Source organism: Strigops habroptila, chromosome 2, assembly GCF_004027225.2.
Source record: "Strigops habroptila isolate Jane chromosome 2, bStrHab1.2.pri, whole genome shotgun sequence".
Taxonomy (NCBI): Eukaryota; Metazoa; Chordata; class Aves; order Psittaciformes; family Psittacidae; genus Strigops; species Strigops habroptila.
Genome location: NC_044278.2, coordinates 13,008,761 through 13,028,394, shown reverse-complemented (window position 1 = coordinate 13,028,394; position 19,634 = coordinate 13,008,761). Strand labels below are relative to the sequence as shown.

General features: G+C 41.7%; 1 protein-coding gene across 3 annotated transcripts in view; it reads left to right on the top strand.

The window, feature by feature from the left end:
• FAM131B (family with sequence similarity 131 member B) overlaps window positions 1-18,486 on the top strand; it is a 36,236-nt gene extending 17,750 nt beyond the window's left edge. For 2 of the 3 annotated variants that reach the window (XM_030471522.1, XM_030471524.1), the window contains exons 2-7: window positions 4,347-4,456; window positions 5,679-5,714; window positions 7,878-7,971; window positions 8,493-8,699; window positions 9,031-9,174; window positions 9,609-18,486. In XM_030471522.1, coding sequence (XP_030327382.1) covers window positions 4,347-4,456; window positions 5,679-5,714; window positions 7,878-7,971; window positions 8,493-8,699; window positions 9,031-9,174; window positions 9,609-10,147 — 1,130 coding nt within the window. In that variant the 3' untranslated portion in view covers window positions 10,148-18,486. The remainder of the gene's footprint in view (window positions 1-4,346; window positions 4,457-5,678; window positions 5,715-7,877; window positions 7,972-8,492; window positions 8,700-9,030; window positions 9,175-9,608) is intronic. The other variant, XM_030471523.1, reaches the window with a different exon arrangement.
• Window positions 18,487-19,634: the final 1,148 nt, after the last annotated feature.

Here is a 19,634-nt window from a genome sequence, read left to right as displayed (position 1 = left end):
TTTTTTCCCCAAAGGCTTAGAGGACTTGAGTTGGAACATTGCTTCAGTAGTGATGGAGGCATCTTTTTCTGATGGGTGTTTGTCAGAGCTTTTTTATCAAATTTGGGTTAAAAATACAAAGCAACCATGATTTGCAAGCAGTGTGGCTTAATAGATTTCAGCTGCTTTGATTTTTTTCTTACTGCTTCATGTAATTAGCTTCCTACATTTTCTTCAGTCATCTACTGAGTCTTCCAGACCAGGAGTGGAATTTACGATGTTAAAAAAGGCCCCAAACAAATATTTTTTTTAATCAAGAAATCTTTAAAAAGTTCAATGAAAATGAAAGCCCTTTGTATTCTTCCTATACACACCATACAGAAACAATGACAAGAAAACTTTCAGCATCTCATTTCAGAACATTTCAATGAGAAATTCGGTAGCATTATTTGCAAAAATCCCACTATAAAATTAGCTTTCTGACCCTCTTATGTTTTAAAGTGCTTTTAAGTGATCTATATGGAGAAGAGCAAATACTGTTTTCTAAGAGATGATTGATGATAGAATTATAAATGGCAATTAGCAGAAGCTAGAATGGAAATTGGCTAAGAAAAGAAATTGTATTGGAGAAGAAATGTACCGTTGCAAAAGCAAAAAACCCAACATATTAATTGAAGGGAGAAAGAGGTGACAAGAGGTTGAATAAAAACAGTAACTAAGATATAATATACTGCCTTCAGTTTCTCTTTTCCAACTTCACTGTCCATATTTCTTTCTGATTTTTCTGGGTTTTTTTCCTTCCATCTGTCAGACCAGAACTTGATCTTTCATGTCTGTGGATTAATGACTTGACAGACTTCAGGCCTGTCAAGTTGCGTGTATTGAGCAGCAGACTCCATGAAGTTGCTTTTGCTATTCCTAGCAATAAAAAGAAAGAAAAAAATCAAACCACTAACCTTTATCCATCTTTCAGTAAGAGGCCCAATGCCATTTAGAATCCAGACATTTTCTTTTTAACCACAGTGTGTGGTGGTGTAATGCTTCGGCAGATATTACTTCATTTAAAAACATGTATTAGTTATTTTCTCCCAATATATTTATTTCTTTTGTACTACCTGTGAAACTGTTTAGACCAAAAATTTTCAGTAATTAGTCAGTCTTTACAACTATAGTGCACACAACATCACGTTACTCATTCTCTTCCCTTGTCTAAGTAATTCCAACTGAAGAAAACCAATAATAAATAAATTTTATAGGCCTTTAGCTCTACTGTTATGGAACAGGTGTGGATTTTGAGACAAATAATTGTTTGATGTTAATGCTCTTCAATCATTTGATGCCACGATCTGCCAGAATTATATTAATATTTTCCACAGTCTAATACTTGATGGGAACCGTCAGTGGTTTAGCAGAATCAGGAACAAAGGTTGAGTGTCACTTTCCAAACTTTGGGCATGTCAAGTTGCATGTGTTGAGCACCAGATTCCATCAAGTTGGTCTGTCTCTTTGGTAAGGGGGGGTCTTTGCATTTCATTTGCAGAGCAGTGCTGCTGCCTGTTTTGGACTGCGTGTCAGAACGTCTATATAGACTTAGAGGAGGGCCACAGCATTATGCTTAGGAACAGCTGAGAGGACAGGAAATAAACCTAGGGTAAATGGAGATAAAACAGGCATGACACTGCTACCTGCACTCAAGGCTTCTGTATAGCTGCCTTCTGCTGTGGAGAGGTGCGACCTCTCCTGCTTCTCCAGTCTCTCCAATTCCTGGCACTTAGACTTCCATCACGGGACATGTGCGCCCAGACTAGAACGTCCTTCATGCCAGAAAATAGAAATGGAATTTAACAAGAAGACAGGACAGACTGCACAAAATAAGTGCAGGGCACAGCCAGACAAGCCTACTGATTAGCAATGTGTTTACATGCTACCAGCCCTGTTTATCCCTTTATCTATTTTCTCACACTTGTTTCTTCCAAAACCACGTAGATCCCCCTGTTTTCTCTGCTGTTGCTTCTTCCTCTAAACATCGCATAAATCTAATGCAATCCCCAAATGCTCTTTTCCTGCTTCCCATAGTAGGTCCCATGCCCCTAAGGCAGTAACCACCCCAGTCACTTACAAAAATGAATCTGAAAGCCTCTCCCCCTGACTGATCTTGATAGGCTTTCCCCTTGACTATGGGGCTGAGGCTCTCCGGACAGCCCTAGGAAGGGCCCAGAAAGGGTGTCGCTTCCTCTGAGTCTGCAATTTGTGTTCCCAGCTGCCATCATCCCCCTGTGCTCCTCTGAGCATGTGGAGATGGGCCTTTGGTGGGCTGATGACTCCTGGGATGGGCCTGGGAGCCGCTCAGCAGGGTGCTGTTTGGGGTCCCCCTCCTGCGATTGTCTCCTGTGCACCCTCCTTCTGTGGGTGTTGACCTTGGTTACTCATGAGTTGACCTCAGGAGTTGACCTTGGTTAGTAGCAATCACAATTAGAATTAAATAACTGAGCTCAGTGAGGCCAAATGCATGCATGTCCTTGAGAAGAAAATCAGTCAAGAGGATCACAACCTTGAAAGGTGGTCTTTGTCATGCTCATCATAGCCACGTCCTGCCTCCTTCTGAAGTCTGGCTGTGTCTCATGTCTATGCTCACCTTTGTAGCATACAGTACAGTAATTGCCTTTCAAGTTCCTTGCAACTCAGGAAAAGAGCAACTTTACTCAGCCTGGTCAGAGACATACAGGGGATGCTATTAAAGTACTTGGTTCTAATTAACCTGATGAGCAGAAACATACTTCACGTGTGAAGGTGAAAATACGCCTTTTTGGTTTGGTTTTTTATTCAGAAAGAGATGTGAAGGTGTGATAGGCACCAATTCAGATGGCATTTGCTTTCTCCTGGTTATCATCTCACTGTATTTAGCTTTTCTAAGGGACCAAATTGTTTTCTTTGCGTTTTAAATTGTAGCTGATGGGTGCCTCAGGCTTCCCACCCGTAAGTGCCTCCATGCTTCCTGCAGGCCCTGTGGAGCACAGCATCTCTTCACTGCCAGAAGATTTCAACCCAGGAAGTGCAGTGATGAGCCACTGTAAACATGCCAGAACAAGCAAGGGGGTTTGCATGTGTCCGTGAAGGAGAAATCTCCTATAAAGAGTAAATAGCTAAAAGCTAATGAATATAGGACAATCACATTCAATGGCACATATTCCAAATACACTAGATAGTGCTGAATCGATCTCAGGAAAAGACAATCACTCTGGGAGCTGTATTTCTTGCCAAATTCCAAAAGGCTCAGGTTTAAACACAGTACAACCTTTCCTCTGTGACATGGAAGTAAATAACTTTTAACAAAGCTTGGCAATGGTACAAGTAATCGCTAACTGGACAGAGTAGTTTTGGTTACTTGGCTGACTATTTAAAGTGTCCTACTTTGCATTTAGTTTTCGTTACAATTTAATCTTATTTTTACAATTTCATTACAATTTAATCTTATTTTTATCTTTATTAATTCTATGTTATAATTCCTATTTTATGTTAATGATATTTAATGTAATCAGATACTTTAAGCTGTAAATGCATGTAAAATCAAATGGCACAGTCTCTGCTTTTGCATGGGTGACAATCCCAGAAAGCTGTGCAAAGTGCTTAGGGATCTGAGTGAACAAACAGCTGAATGTGAGACTCTCCTGTGAAGTTATGGCAACAATGGGTTAATTTGAAGAGCAGCATCAAGTAACTATTTTTAGTTTTACCTACATTACTGTGATGCTTTTATGTCCACGTTTTAAAGAACTGGAAAATTTGAGATGTCTTTTAAAAAGAGAGACAGATTTTTTACGGGGACTGCAAAAGTGCTCTACAGTAAGAAATCTAATGATCTCAGTCTGTTTAGTTTGTCAAGAAGAAAAGCAAGTGTAGGAATAACTTCCCTGAAATGTAATGGTGGGTATTAAAAAGGTCTTTAATCTTGCTGAGAAGAGCAAAGCAAGGACACCAGCAACTCTAAGCTCATGTCAGACCAATTCAAATTATAAAGGAGAAATGCCTTTTTAAGTGATGATGGTTTAATACTGGAATAGAATATCAAAAGACTTGGTTCTTTCTCAGTCACACATCATGACTAGATTTTTTTTTTTCTAGGAGCTGTAGCCAAACATACATTATGCTTGAGAAAAACACAAATGGCTGGTCTTCGTATGGAGATAACTGAGTGAAATATAATAGTTGATGATGTACAGGTAGCCTGATTAAAATCAGAAGGTTTGGTTTAAGGCTCATGTGGCCTTAAACTCGGTGATTCTCCTGTATGCTGAGCTGAGCTGGCTTAAGACTTCGAGAACAAATTATAGTGGCATTCAGAAGCCTGACTAGATGTGTTCCCACAGGAAACGAGGTGATTGCAGTAGACTGGAAAGGACTGAAAGATGTGGACCAAATCAATATGGACAGCACCAGTTCACTACATGGCAGCAGCTTCCATCGACCTTCCACTGAGGTGAGTGCCTGTCCCGGGCCCAGTTACCCAGAGGGATTGGAAAGTTTCAGTTCTTTCTGAGCTCAGAAATGGGTGTTGTGCATTACTGAAGCAGCCTGGGAGAGGACCAGAATACCAGTGTGCACTCAAGGATCAGACTTTCATATCTGTGCAGTTTGGCTTGCACTGAATAGAGTTGAGTCACTCCCTTCACAATATCCACAGTAAGAATTTGCAAATGAAAGTGCTTTTAACCACTCATGACTGGAGTGGAACAGAACATGGGAAAAAACTGTGGCAGTTCCGACAAGCCTGTAGGTCTGCAATCCTTGAATAATGGATTTGTTGAAATGTCCAGCACAATGTCTGTCCCAGCTTCCTCAGTATAGCCCTAAAATCTTTTGAAGAAACACAGTTGTCTCCATTTTGGTTTTAGGGATGCACTCACTAGTAACTCGCTGCCAATTGATTTACCACACAGTATCTCAAGGGCTGATTCATTTGCTGTTCTGAATTACTGCAGCTTCTTCAATCTTAGATACCTGTATTTTCAGCTCTGTAAAGCTCAGGGTATTCAGTCATGATTAATAAAAAGGTCAAAGCTATTTTAAACACATAATATTTGAGGAATCACAAATGAAGTTCGCAAATAGCATGAACAAGTAACATACAATTTGTAAAACTTTTCAAAATGCTAATGTATAGATATTTTTATTTCCTTATTATACCTTGGTGGCTTGGAATGTAACTGCAAGAAACTTGTTTCATGGAATCCTGGCAGAAACTGTGGGGCTCAACCTTGTATGGAAAATTCGGTTAAATCAAATGCAGATCTGGAAATCAATCAGCATATACTATACCCCAGTGAACATTTTGATTTATGTGAACACATATCATAGGCGTAACTGATTCATCTAAATTTTCCTGAGTGTCCACATCCCCAAAAGCCAAGATGTTGAGATGCACATCCTCTCAGCTGAAGGAAATGCACTATGAATTGGGACTGTAATTGGCTGATACATGAAATGGATCTAGTTTGCATGGGGAAAGTGGGTCAGAATAGACAAACTGAAATACCACAAGAGAAAATAATCTCAGCAGAAAATAATTCTGTAACTTCCTGTATTATAGTCAAAATACACAGGTAGTTTAGCTCCTCCTTGTGTTAGCCTCAAAGTGATGCATCTTGATGTTTGCAGCTTGTTTGTTACATTAACATGATATCATTCTGTGCTTTCTTTAGCAAACACGGACAGATTTTTCCTGGGATGGTATCAATGTGAGTATATGCCACAGCACTGTTCAAATTTCTAGTCATAGGAAGACCAGGATTTGTCTGCCATTGGGTACAGTGGAGAACCGAATGGAAAGATGACTAAAAATCTTTAGTGCCACTGAAATTCTGGGTATTGTCTGTAACTCGGAGAATGGTGATGAATTTTTGTTTTCCTCTGGGTCTTTTGCTGTCTGGCAGGTATTTAGATCTGCAGGTGACTATGAGATTGCCTTTGTCCTCTTTGGGACTAATGTGTGTCATTTTGTATGTTTATTTTTGAGATTTCTGGGCACTGCTAGATAAAGAAGGTGTCTGTCCAGCATGTTTAAAAAAACCAGTAGTCTTTGATTAGAGCATCATTTGATCTTCTCCAGGATCTGGGGAGAAAGGTATCCTTCATTTTCAGTTGCATACAAAAGCAAATGTCCCCTGAAGGAGATGCTCATTACCAGCTAACTTTGGTTAACAAGCAGAAGAAGAAACAAGCAAACATTTAAATAACACATATGTTGCTCTTAGTACCTATGCCTTGAGAAAAATATGGCTTTATTTTATTCATTTTCACTAATGCAAAACCATGATCCTAAAAACGGAATAATGCATATTAGTGCTACCAAACTATTTTTTATGCTCAGGAGAAAACATAAATTAGCTTGATAGTTTTGTACGCTTGGAAAGGCAGGATTAGAAGCTCCATTTTTGGTAGTATAAATGGCTGTCATTTTCGGGTTCTCTGTGGTTTGCAAGCACTTGCGACACTGAATATCAAGGGGACTTACATTTTTAACTAGCCCTCGACCTACTGACATCTCTTTCATTGTGGCACTTATGGCTTGGGATCTGTTGCTTAGAGAAACAATTTTATGTTGGAAAATAATGGTGTATGCAGCAACTACCTAGAAGAAATTTGTCAGTTTTTCCTCACTGCACCCCTGACTAGCTGAAAACAAGGTACATGAAGTCACGTTTCCTGACAGTTTCCTTACTTGCAGTCTCCCGTTTTCTAAACTATTCTGGATCCATGGAGCTCTTTCATAACGCAGCTCTTTCTCAGTGTAATTTCATAGATCCTTCTTGGTATCAAAGCTGGTTTATGAATTTTCTTCCCTTCCCATTCATTCCTGCCTTCATGTCACAGCTCTCCAACCTCATAGTCGTAGATACCTCTGCAGCTTACTTTCTTTTCTGGTCTGATTCCATGAGGCGGCTCACAGCACAGCCCCCAGGCTGTCTTGGAACAAATGGGTGGGTTCTGAACAGCAGTGCCCAGGCAGGAATGACCAGTGAGGGCGTAGATGGACATTCTTCAACCAGCTTCCTCACTAAAGGAAATGTATCATGGAACATGGGCTGTATTCTCACTTTTTACTGTTCTTCCCCTGCTTTCTGAGCTCTTAAGCTCATGTTACACACAGACATTCCTAGCTCCAAAGTTACAGGATGCCTTAGCTGCTGCGTTTACACTCAGTTTCCAGAGCAACTCTTCATATGCAATGCCTGGCATCTCTGAAGAAGCCTGGCGAGGGATTGTGTTTTATGATGATGCTTGTGACTGCTGTCTGTCCCAGTAGTTTCCTATCCTTGTTATTCAGGGACTGAGGATGAACACAGAGAAGAGAGTAAAGGGAATTAAGCAGAGCTGTAGACCTCATTTCTTTACAGGTAGTTGTAGGTGCTCAAAACAGGACGCATCACTGCTACAGTCACATTCATTTTATTAAGACCATATGAGAAGAAATAAAAACCAAAAGTAACATAAAAATTAATATGTATAATATGATGCATTACTGTGTCTTGCCTATCACAGTTTCAGCTCCCCATTTTAAGTTCCCTGAATTATCCATCAGCCATGTCTCACATCTTTAACAGAGTTGGGAACAGTACAGCATGTCTATAGAGGACTGGCAGCAGCCAAAGGAAGCTTCTCACTGGCTGCTTCTGCATCTCCCACCGACCTTGCCTCACTCAGTCCCAATGCTATGCAATATCCAGTCCTGGTTAAATAGCCTCTAATTTTTCCTTCCCTTCTCTTGTTCTTTTTCTTATTGCTTGCTTCTGCTCCACATCTTCCCCCTACCTTCTGGAATCCTTGTACTTATTTCTCACTTAAATTTGCTTCCTCTTCTCCTTTCTGTATATAATTTTTCATATTCTCTCTCTTTTCAGCTCTCCATGGAAGATACGACCTCCATCCTCCCCAAACTGAAACGCAACTCCAATGCTTATGGGATTGGGGCTTTGGCTAAATCATCTTTCTCTGGTGAGGTCCTCAAAATTTGGGTTTATCCTTGGCAGCCTTTGTGCCTCTTCACATATCTCTCTGTTGCTCTCCCAGCTGCTCCTTTCTGAGTCTTGCCTTTTTGAGGCCTTAGAGGAATATCCACCACTATGGTTCTAGATACAGAAACCTCTTAGTTGTTGCCCTTTCAAAGAGTAGTTTTGTCTTATTCCTGTTGGCTTCACACCATGCACCCCAGTTCAGACATCTTCAATTGCTTACCCTCAAACAGCCTTGGGTTTAACCCCATTTTTTATTTCTCAGTTTGTTCACTTTCAGGCTTCATCCTTCATGCCCAAATCTGTCCTAAATGGATTCTAGGCAAGGAAGGAAATTGTCTTTCATATTTGAGGTTTCCCTTTTTCCTCCTTCTAAGAGCCAGTTCAAGGAAAGATGGAGAAACTCTGCTGGAGAGTGGTACAGTGGAGCTTCCAAGAGAGGTAAACAGTGCAGCAGACAACCGTGGAGCTGTGTAATAGCCCCTCCTTGTTTTCTAATGTCTGGCCCCTTAGGGATATCTCGCAGCATGAAGGACCATGTCACAAAACCAACAGCTATGGGCCAAGGCCGTGTGGCTCACATGATTGAATGGCAAGGCTGGGGCAAAGGTAACAGCCAGCAGCAGCAGCACACGCATGAAACAGCACGCAAAGACGCTGATGCCTACTCAGATCTGAGCGATGGTGAAAAGGAGGCCCGATTCCTTGCAGGTAGCACTAACTTTTTGGCATGTGGATTGGATTGATTGGGATGTCCCAGAGCAGAAACCTTGAGAGATCAAAGTGTAGGAGCCTGAAAAACACACTCAGGAGAGCCTGTGGGTGGTTCAGATGGCTGAAGGAGAGAGAGACTGTGGTTGGAGTATTGCCAATGGAATGCAGAGGTGGGAAGGGTGAGGGCCAATTGTGGGTGATGGTGTTGCTGAGGTAGCATGGGACATGCTGAGTGGGACAGTGTGACGAAGAGATGAGATTAAAGAGTGTGATGAGAAGTAGAGGCTTTCACACATCCCTGCTTCCCCCCCTGTCTCCTTTGGCACAGGAGTGATGGAACAATTTGCTATTTCTGAGGCAACTCTCATGGCTTGGTCCTCCATGGATGGTGAGGATGTGAGTGTAAACTCAAATCAGGAGAACCCAGCGGGCAACTACTCTGAGAATTATCAAGAACTAATGGAGAGCCAAGGTGAGCTCTGGTGCCCCTCACTAGCCTTGAAACTATGGGCCCTCCTCTCTTCTTCTTGTCATGTTTCCCTATTTCCCTCTACTCTGTTTTATTCTGTAGCCTCAGTTTTTGTGATTGGGATATAGCAGAGGCATCACCTATTTGTGGAGCTGTCCAAGGCATCTAATACTAATGGGGAGGCTCCAAAGCCCAGTTCCTTTGCCTTTTTTGAGCACAACTGTGGAAAGCTGCCAGCTCTTGCAGTCAGTTGTGGGTATAACCAAGTTCATCTGCCTGCTGCCTAGAACTGAGTTTTCCCTTCACCTTCCTCCCCTCTAAAGGATTTATCTACCCTGTACAGTATAGTGTCATGCACAGGCACATAAGCTATCTGAATAAGGCAGCTTGGCTTAGACAAAGTGTCTAACTGTGTTGTTTCCCTCCTTTACTTGCAGAGCATATGGCCCAGACGCAGTATGATAGTTGGCCTCATTCCTACGTCTCACAGGGCATGTATTGCTTAGGTTCATCCGATGCCTGGGAGACCAGTGACCAGTCCCTCATTGCTTCCCCAGCAACTGCCTCCTACTTAGGCCAGAATTTTGATGAATCTCAGACAAACCTTCAGGAAAGCATTTTGATTCAGAGCAGCCTTCTCCAGCAGCAACAGCTGCAGCAACAGAGGCAGGAGCAGAACTTCATCCAGAGCACAGGGCTGGTCCACGTGTGGCCTCTGCAGACTGCTCAGTGTGGGGCAGAGTCCAGCACATACATGGAGGACCACATTGAGGATGAAGGGAACCCACAGCTGGAGAAGGCTCCTCTCCTAAACAAGAAGCCGTCTCCAGAGGAGGATGATGCAGTGTGCCGGGACCTGGAATCACTGTCTCCTCGAGAGGAGATGGAACATGCTGCACTGAGCCGCAAAGTCTCAGATGTCACCTCCTCTGGGGTGCAGTCCTTTGATGAGGAAGAGGGGGAAACAAACAACTGATGCTTTCTGTGAAGTTCTCATCACTGCTGAACAAAGAAAGGGGTGGCAAGGGATGAAATTACAGGGATTCTCCAGCTCCCCATACTTCCGAGCAGACACATGTTCCGTTCCTGACATTTAATTATTTTTTTAAACAAGAGGAAAATCTCAAAGTGATTGACACATGAAGACCTTTTCTTCCCCTCTACCATGGACACATATTTTTGATTTTCATTGCTCTGGGCAACATATGTGAGGTGCTTGGAGAGATCTGGATTGGTAAATAATTTCTAAATCTTTTTAATACAAAGTCTTGGCTGTGGATACAAACTCTTCTGGTACTGGGGATGTTGCTGATGAAACAGACATGGTATAGAGAGCAGCTATGTGGCTAGAATCCATCTTGGCAGAATGGATGTTGCTCTGTGGACATGGTCCCCTTTGATAGAATATATGAGTATAAACTGGTTTAAAATGAAGATATGGCTTTACAAATAGAGATTGCACTAGTATTTTGATTGTGGCTGATACAGAGGATAAGGCTGTATTTGATACAGACTGTACTGAGATGAAAGATTCGCTGTGTAACCAGATCCTCAATAGCACCTTGATATGAAATTGTAGGCTCAATGGATACAAACTGCACCCCATGGGCACAGGCTGTGCTGCAGTACAGATGTTGTAGCTCTGTGCGCATGGCTCTGCTGTGGCATGGAAGAATGGATGCAGATATGAATCTAACCCTGCTCTCAGATATTCGTGCTTTGGTCTCTTTCATTTATTTGTTTCTTTCTTTGAAATTTCTACCTTCCCAGGAGCTGGCAGGAATGGTGTGTCCTTTTAGCATTGGGCACTTGATGCCAGTGGAAAGGACATTTTCAGCTACGGAGACAGTCATAAAATCTGAGTCTTGCAGGGGCTTGAGAACATGTCCATCTTGGTGCTGCTGCTGTATCCTTCTGTCTTTTCCCTTACCAGCAGTATGGAGAGTCCTAGAGAGTAGGCAGCAGATCCAGGAACAGTGTGTACAGCCATGAGATCACAGATACCCAGTTTACATTGGAGTTTTCAGTTTTGGTTTTTTTTTAACCTTTTTATATTGCCGTGTAAGTGTTCCTAACAAAGAAGTTAATGGTGGGAATGACCTGTACTCCAGTCATCATTAAACAGAGATACTGCACCTTTCCCATTTCTGCCTGTCCTCTGCAGTGCCAAATATAGCTGGAGGAAAAAGGAGTGAGATGAAGTTTTCTCCTCCTGTTTATTTCTTCTTCCTGCTATATTTTCTTCTTTTGTTTTCCTACCCCCAAGCAATATAAATAATGCTCAGTACTTGGTCTATTTGTTTTTCCCTTCCATCTCTTTTTTAGGACTGGAGAGAGCTGATTTCAGCTGTTTTACCTATTTGTACAGGTTCTATTTTTGTTGTTGTTGTTGTTGTTGTTGTTGTTGTTAAAAAAATAAGGTTCATTGACCAGGGGGAATTTGGTCTCTTGCAATTCCTTGCCATGTTTCTACAGACCTCCTTTTGGAGGAGAGGAGTTTCAAAAGGAAATGGAAAGAACTGTCTCCTTTCGAGCTCTCACCAGGAAATAAACAGGGGCAAAAGCAAGCTAAAAAAATGTACAAGGCTGTCGATTGTGCAGGAGGAGTGAACAGAACCAGCAGAAATTAACCAAGTGCTGAGTTTTAATTGCAATACCTCTTGTAAGGAAGCATCAGCAAAACATGGGTTTAGATCAGAGCTAGATCTGATGAGCTGGGGAAAGGAATTTGCCTGGACACTGCCATACTGTCCCAGGGGCAACTCTTTCTCCCTTACACTGACTCATATCTACTCTGTTTAATTCATGATACATTTGTTTCTTCTTTGCCTCCTCTTCAGGCTTTGTGTATTTTTTGGATGACAGGATACATGATTCTTTCCTGATTCAGGTTTGGTCCCAGCATATTTGCAGGGAAGAATGTCTGAGGAGAATATAATGTGCCTGAAGTAATATCATCAAGTGTCAGAGTTCGGACAGCTCTTAGTAAGCAAAGCAGATGATATCCAGGAATTATGAAAAGTATGAATGGGACTCTCAGGTAGAACTTTACCCCACTCAGCTTTTTCCCACTTACACAGGCAGCTGCATGAAGAGGGTCTCTCTCCTCTATGAACACCCAAGTCTTTCCAGCCAAGTCCACTTCAAGTGGCTCTGTCTTCCCTCTCTGTTGCACCTCTAAAGGAAAGACATTTGGGATATTTAAGTATGACTGGTAATTTGGTGTAGGTAAGAGATAAAAGTTTTTGTGACCACTGGTTTTTACCCATTTGCTTGGGCATGCTTACACCTCTCTAAGGAGGTAACTCTTCTCCTGAATGGTGACCTTTCAGTAGCTCTTTGAAGATGTTTACACGTTCAAGTGCTAACCTCCCCTGGGCAGGAAGGCTTGATAAAGATTATCTCCTACAGTTCTTGCAGGGCCAGTGCTAGCTCATTGTCCTGAGTTGTTTTAGGTCTAGCCATGGAGCACAACCTAGGAAACCACACTAGCCAAATCAGGGAGACGGGGCAAGTGCCAAGAGCACCTCAGCAGATGACAAATGAGTAAGTGTTAACTTTTTCTTATTCTTGTCTTTTTTTTTTTTTTTTTTTTTTTTTTTAAGCCTTCAGGTAAACAAAAAAAGGTTCAGCATGTTCCTTTGTGGGAGAAGATTTGGGTGGCTTGTGGCTTTTTCCCTCCAAACCATTTTGTTCTCATGTGCCTCTCCAGGACCAATCTGGACGTTTACGGTAACTTTCAGAGTAGCTTCTAATGATCCCTCTGTGTTGTTTACAGGACAAGTGGGTCAACTTGTCCATGGCTTCTTTTTCTTTTAATGTGGACATGTGGTACATTTACTAAGATGTCTGATTGATGTCTAAAAGATGTACATTAGCCTCATACAAGGCAGTGACAGGGAATTAGCCACATGAGAAAAAGTGTAAGAGAAAAAAATGACCTTATAGAAAATTCTATGGAGTTCAATAGGAAGATAAAACCTATTTGTAGAGTTTTCTAACCTCTGTGGAATGGGATAGAAAATTATACCCTGCTGTATAATTCTGTAACTTGATCTCTAGAAACCTGTAGATAGACTACCATTCAGACTGGTTTGAACACTACTCTCTATAAATATTTTTCAAGCTTACTAAATTCTATACATGTTTTTCATAAAGGTCTCGACTTTCTGTGAAAAATACAATTGCAGCCTTTTTCTGGAAAAAAACCCCCCACAAAACCAAAAAAACCCCAAAACCCCCCAAAACCCCCAAACAAACAAAAAACCCTCACAAAACCAAAGCAACCCCCCCTAAAAACCAAAAACCCTCACCCAAAAAGGCTGTTTACCATGACCTATCTGCAGTCCAAAAGAGAAATGTATCTACATTTGCCAGGAGCTTGACTGGAGAGAGCAGGTCTGCCCATCCGCACTTGCTGCCCGAGTGAGCATCCTGAGCTGAACTGGAAAGGCAGTTTGAATCAAGAGATGCAAATGGAAAATAGTTTGTATAACCTGGCCTTTTCTTATGTAACAGGCCTGCTGCTTGTGTGTATCCAAGATCAGAGAGAGGGACCTGGAACCTACTGTACATTTCCCAGAAAAGCCGTTGTTATTATATAGCTACACCTATTCAAGCATATGGAAGGCACAGGTGCTCTGTGAGCAAAATTTGGCCTGCAGTTCTTTTATCCTGGTGAGGAGGAATGAGTTGGAGAGAGTACAGCCAAATACTCAGAGCCCAAATTACATCTGTGGGGCTGAAAATAAAAAGGAAAGGTAAGCTCAGTATCCCTGATCTACAGTTACTAAGAAACCGAGCCCTGCTGTTCATGTACACAAACCCTTTGCAAAGCAGAGCTGCACAACATAAAAAGGTGAGGTTTTCTTGAAGCAGTGGAGGTAGAAGATTCCCGTCTTTCCCCCCAAGCCTTTATCTTCAGCAGGAACTTGTTGAAATTATTGTGCTGAATACAACAGAAGGCTTAAACACAAGTGACCATAACTGAAAAAAAAACTCAGATTCCACTGCAAGAAAATTCTCTCTTGTTCCTTTTCCCATGATTGCTCATATCTGATGAGTTAGTTACACTATTTCATAAGGTTTTCTTTTATATAAATCTTAAGCTTTCTTTACAAGCCTTGTGAGTTCTCTTCAACTCCGTTACCTCAGGCTCTGGGATGGAAAAGTCAATCTGCTTTTTTCAGTTTCTGTGCCTCTAAATCATCTTCTTCCGGGAAGCTGCTGACAAGTCACCCACTTGCTTTTCCCCCTTAAAAGCTTTGACATCACTTTTCATGATAGGCTTGCAGCAGAGAACAGGGTTTATCCATACCTCTGACCAAGTGGTAAGCTGCTATGAAGAAGGCAGCCTTCTGTCCTGACTGTGCTCACCTCCCATCTGTAATTCTTATGCAGATGCTGGTGCACAGCTGACCCCACAGCAAGCCAATGCGCTTTTAGCTTACCATGAATGTGAAGAGGGAACAGCTGTGAGTAAAGGGAGAGACAGCACTGGTCTCAGCAGCTGGCCTTTGGATCAGGTTAGGGAGACTGGGAAAGTGCACTTTGAAATGGTATCTTCATGATGAGTCTAAGCTGCTAAAAAGAGCTGTTGTGCCTCCTCCCTTCTGTCACCACCAACTGTATACTTCTACTGCCTAAGAAGCACCAGTGCTGACACTCATTTGGCTGCTCAGGAACTGGCCCCATTGAAAACTAACCCGGTCTCCTGGCAAGATAAGGATTTCAGTGGGATCAGCTCCTTGTATTGTTTTACTTGGTAAGGCAAGCATCACTGTGGGCTGGTGAAACATGCAGATAGTCATGTTGAATATTCTTTGGTTGCAGATGCAATTTAAATTAGCTTAAGCTGATTGTAAAATATCTTTTTGAAAAGAATAAGCCCAGCTAGGGTACCAGGGAGGACATATTCCTCCCTTCCTTCTCTAGTGTTTTCCTTAGAATTTCTAGTATGCTCTTACCTGATTTGGGTTTTGTTGTTTTTTAATGCCCTGTTATCTCCCTCACTATTCTCTCCCCTTCCACAGGCTCCTTTGAGATAAACCCTTGCAATAGGGCAGGAGGAGATGAGTAACATGATATATGCATAGAATTAATAAAATTAACATGCACAAATATCATATGCAGTCAGTGATCCATGGCAGCTAAAGATACTAAGTCTTCTCCTGTAATTGCAAGAGGCAGAGCCTTGTGCAGGAGTGAAGCACAGCTGTTGCATGTGAGGTTTATCCCTAACTTTAAGCTAGTTCCACTTTAGCGTGAGATCCAGAATGGCACTTCACACCTAGGCAGAGTCTGTGCATGATGTACTGTGTACAACAACTCAAAACTACTAGTTTTAGGCCCAGAGGAGAGAACTGGAGAGAAGGAAACTGTTCTCTTTATTTCACAAAGGTATGAGGTATGGTGGTGAGGCAAAGTAGTGTGTGACAATACAGGCTTGTGGACAACTGTGTGTGCTCTGTGCAATAGCAAGGAGAAGTCTAGCCAGAGAGGGAAAGACATTGAGAGAAAGTCTTGGGAAAAAGATCAAGAAAGGCTTGACATCTTATGTTTACACAGCACAGGTCATGGCAGACTCCAGGCAGAATGGGCTCATTCAATATAGTCCAGGTATAGAATTGCTACACAAGCTGTAGCTCCAGGGTTGGCGTAGCTTATAGTACTCCTTAGTCCAAGCCACCCTTCTTTCTGAAAGACAGAGTGGTAGGAAAGAGATCTCCCTGAATTTGGGCACCTACTGGCTTCTTTTTCATCACGTTTGCAAAACACTTCACAATAAACTTAATTCTTCAGGGAAATAATATAAGAAATACACCAAATAAGAACTTAGTCATTGTCCAAATGAAAATAATGTGTGAGCTGTTCTCACTGGAAACCCCAAATATCTAAATTTGGCTCAGTTTGCCTTAACTGCTGTATTGGTAATTGCCTAGAAGGAGAAACAGACTAAAATAAACCCACCTCTCAATTTTGTAGAAAGCAGAGCAACATTGGCACAATCTAAGCTCTTCCTTTTAATTTCTCCCAGATCGAATGTCCCATGTTCCTTGTTCAGACAACTATAAACAATCTGGAATTTCCCTTAAAGTAACTGATTTTTTCCAAAAGAAAAAGGAAAAGAAAGGAAAGAAAAACCAACCAAACCAACCACCATTCAAATACAGTTTTTCAGCAGCTGATGCCAGTACACCTAGGAAAATATAAGTTTCATCTTTGATTCTCCTCCCCTGTAGCAATCTGACAGGGAAAGACTTCTATGCCATGGCTCAGGGAAAGGAAAAATAAACAGGGAAATGTGAGTAAAGTAGTGCCTATTAGAACTAAATGTATGTGTAGGACAGCCTACAGTCATTAAAGCACAGTCTCAAATATGAATGCAAGCTGTAAAGTCAACGTCAGGTGCCTCTTTTGTATCATAGGCTTTTTCCAAGCTGAGTAGTAGTGAACCACCTGCACAGGAGCAGAAGAGAAGAGCGGGACATCTGTGCCAGATCAATGGGTCTCTTTGTCTCAGAACGTGTCATGGACTCTGGGCAAGGCTGTCTGGGACACTATACTCTTTCAGCAGCAGAGCCAGCTTCATGAATTCACTGGGGTAGAGATGAAGACAAATGGTTATGATGTTAACAAGTAGACATGGAAAACCTGTGCTTAGAAAATTAGGGTCTATTTTATATCCTTGCACTGACATTTTTTGCACAGCTTAAGCAGAAGCAAGTGTTGTCTTTTGCTTGGAAATCAAGAGAAGCTCTGTGATCATCAGTGTTCGTCTGTGCAGGAAAAGAAAAACAAAAAAAACCAACAAAAAAAAAGGTGATAAATTTTTCTGGTGCAGATACACATTGTTGGAAGAGGAAAAATGTAGTCAGGCAGTGACTCTCTGAGAAAGAGTTTGTTTACTAAAACTGTAAAGACTTTTTCAAGAATGTTCGCAGTGAAGGTATCATAGAATCATAGAGTGGTTTGGGTTGGAAGGGACCTTAAAGATCATCTAGATCCAACCTCCCTTAGGAGCTACCACTGATGAGTGGTAGCTGCTGTCTTCTAGGAAGAGAGAGGTTGCAGTATTCTGTGGAAAGAATGCTACTGAGGATCTTCCTCATCTCCTTTGACTGGGGACATTATAATGCCCTCTGAAACCTAGTCTTGTTTTTGCTTTACCGTAAAGGATCAAATGTCCATGCTAGCAAGACAAAAACATCTAAAAAGGCTTTCCTCCATTATGGAGACAAGATCGTGCGCCAAGATTTACTTCAAATAAGATAAAGGCATCTAGTCCAGATTCACTGGCTTTCTGTATTCATTTTCATTGGACATGGAAATTGTCATGAGTTGGAGGTCAAAAGGTTAAGAATCCTTTTCCAGAACTCTGCCAGGTTCCCAGTACAGGTGGACTTCCCTTCTTTTCAGATACTGCATGTGTGACCAATGTAGCAAGCCAAAAACTCTTTTGCAGGTATATATTCTTATTTGGCTTCATTTTTTCTGCTCTGATTTGTGGATGTTGTGCATGGTTGGACGTCTCTGGGAATCCCTACACTATAAAATTTGGACTCAAAAGTAATTTTGTGGGGAACAGGGTTTCTCTTGTTTCAGCTGTTTTCAGATATGGGAGGGTACAGCCTGAGGATTTGGGAGGTAAAAGGGTGGTGGATGGGAGTCTCAGTGGTATGCGGAATGGATTCCTGAAGCATGTTTGAAAATAACTAAAGACTTGCGTCTTCAAATGTTATATTCTCAGTATCTGAAACTGCTTTAGCAGAAGTTTATGGGACAAAAGGTTGTTGCAAAGCAATTTTAAAGAGCTTACAGAGTCTGTAACCATTTTCTGTAGGGGGTAGCTGCATGGTGAATATGTTTTCTTTCAAGCTAGTTACAGAGGTGCATTGATGTTTGGGGGGAAAGTACTAAATGGAAGAAAAACAAAAAGGGAAAGGGACCCACTATTGAAAGCTTTCATCCTTACTTGTCCCACATTAGCCCTTAGTAACTAAAATGAGTCTGATTTGCCTTCGGTCTTCCAGCTCCAAAACATGTTTGCCTGAAAATTTTTGTTGGATATACTTCGCATGTTTTGATAATGTGACTTATGAGATAACACTTCTGGAAAGATATATATAAATACATACATGTACAACCACATACATACATGTACACACACTGCATATAGACTTAGGAAAATATATGGCACTATACACCTCCATGCCTGTATGTGGCAGCAACCACAGTAAAGGAGGGGAGGTAGCTCAAAATAGCATGTACAGTCCTTTATGGAGTTGTTATTAAACAGAATGTGGTCTTGCCGTCCTGGCTGGTGGAAGTGTTTTATTTCTGTGGGACTGGTTCCAGGGGAGTTGCGTCTGAGGAAGGAGGATCCTAGGAAGAGGGGGTGGGTCTCAATGAGATAGTCTGATGGAGGACATTGAAAAGGATCCATGGTGGCTTGAAGGAGCATTCCAGAGCAGGAAATATATGATACATTATTTCTAACTAAGAAGATAAGAACATCACTTGTTTGACTATGCAGGGCTAAAATCTCTTGTGTGCCTGTGACATAGATGCCAGGCCATTGTGGCAGATTTGATGATAGCATCACATCGACGGGACTCTCTAGTTTAGCACAGAGTGAGTTTTCCTCACTGTTACACTGAAACAGCATTTTCCAGATAACACATGTAAGGTTTGTCCTGACGTTGGTGACATACAGACACGTCTGGTACAGAGTTGGACGGAAGTTTCACAACAGGTTAGGACAGGACAAAAAGAGGAGGAGTCTGATACTGGGGTTGGAAATAGGACTGGCACTGGGTAGCAAGACTCTGGGTTCACATTTCAGTTTTAAATCAGTGCTTCTCAGGCTGTTGGCCTCATAGCAGGTTGGGGAATTGGTTGATCCAGAGGGAGAGGAGCATCTCTGCACTTCCAGCATCGTTGTATCATCTGCTTCTGATATAGGTAGGACATTAGGCCATATATAGTAGCTCTTTTCTTACCATACAAGAATTTGAAGTTCTAGCCATAAAAGATACCCATTTCCTTTGTGAAGATACTGGCACTTTTCCACCGGTTCTTACAGGAGCTAAGCAGTGTCACTTGTCCTGCTTTATTCAGCTAATCTTTGCTTTCTGTGTTCTATTTGGAGTTCATTTGCTTCCTTCCAGTTTTCCTGCCTTTGCTACTGAATAGATTTCCACCCTCCCCTTGGTATGTATGTCTGCATAATTATGTTCATACAATTAATTGTGACTTCCATATGACACACATACTTAACTCCCTTAGGGTTTTGTGTTTTGGGGTTTTATTTAATTTTTTGTTTGTTTTTTGTCAATCCTGTAAGTGTCCCAGGTCTTGCTCCTGGTTTTGGGGTTTTGGTTTGTTTTTTATTTTTGTTTCAAAATGGCCTCTAAATTGTCACTATACTTTTTTTAAATGTGGTGTGTCAAATGAGATCAGTT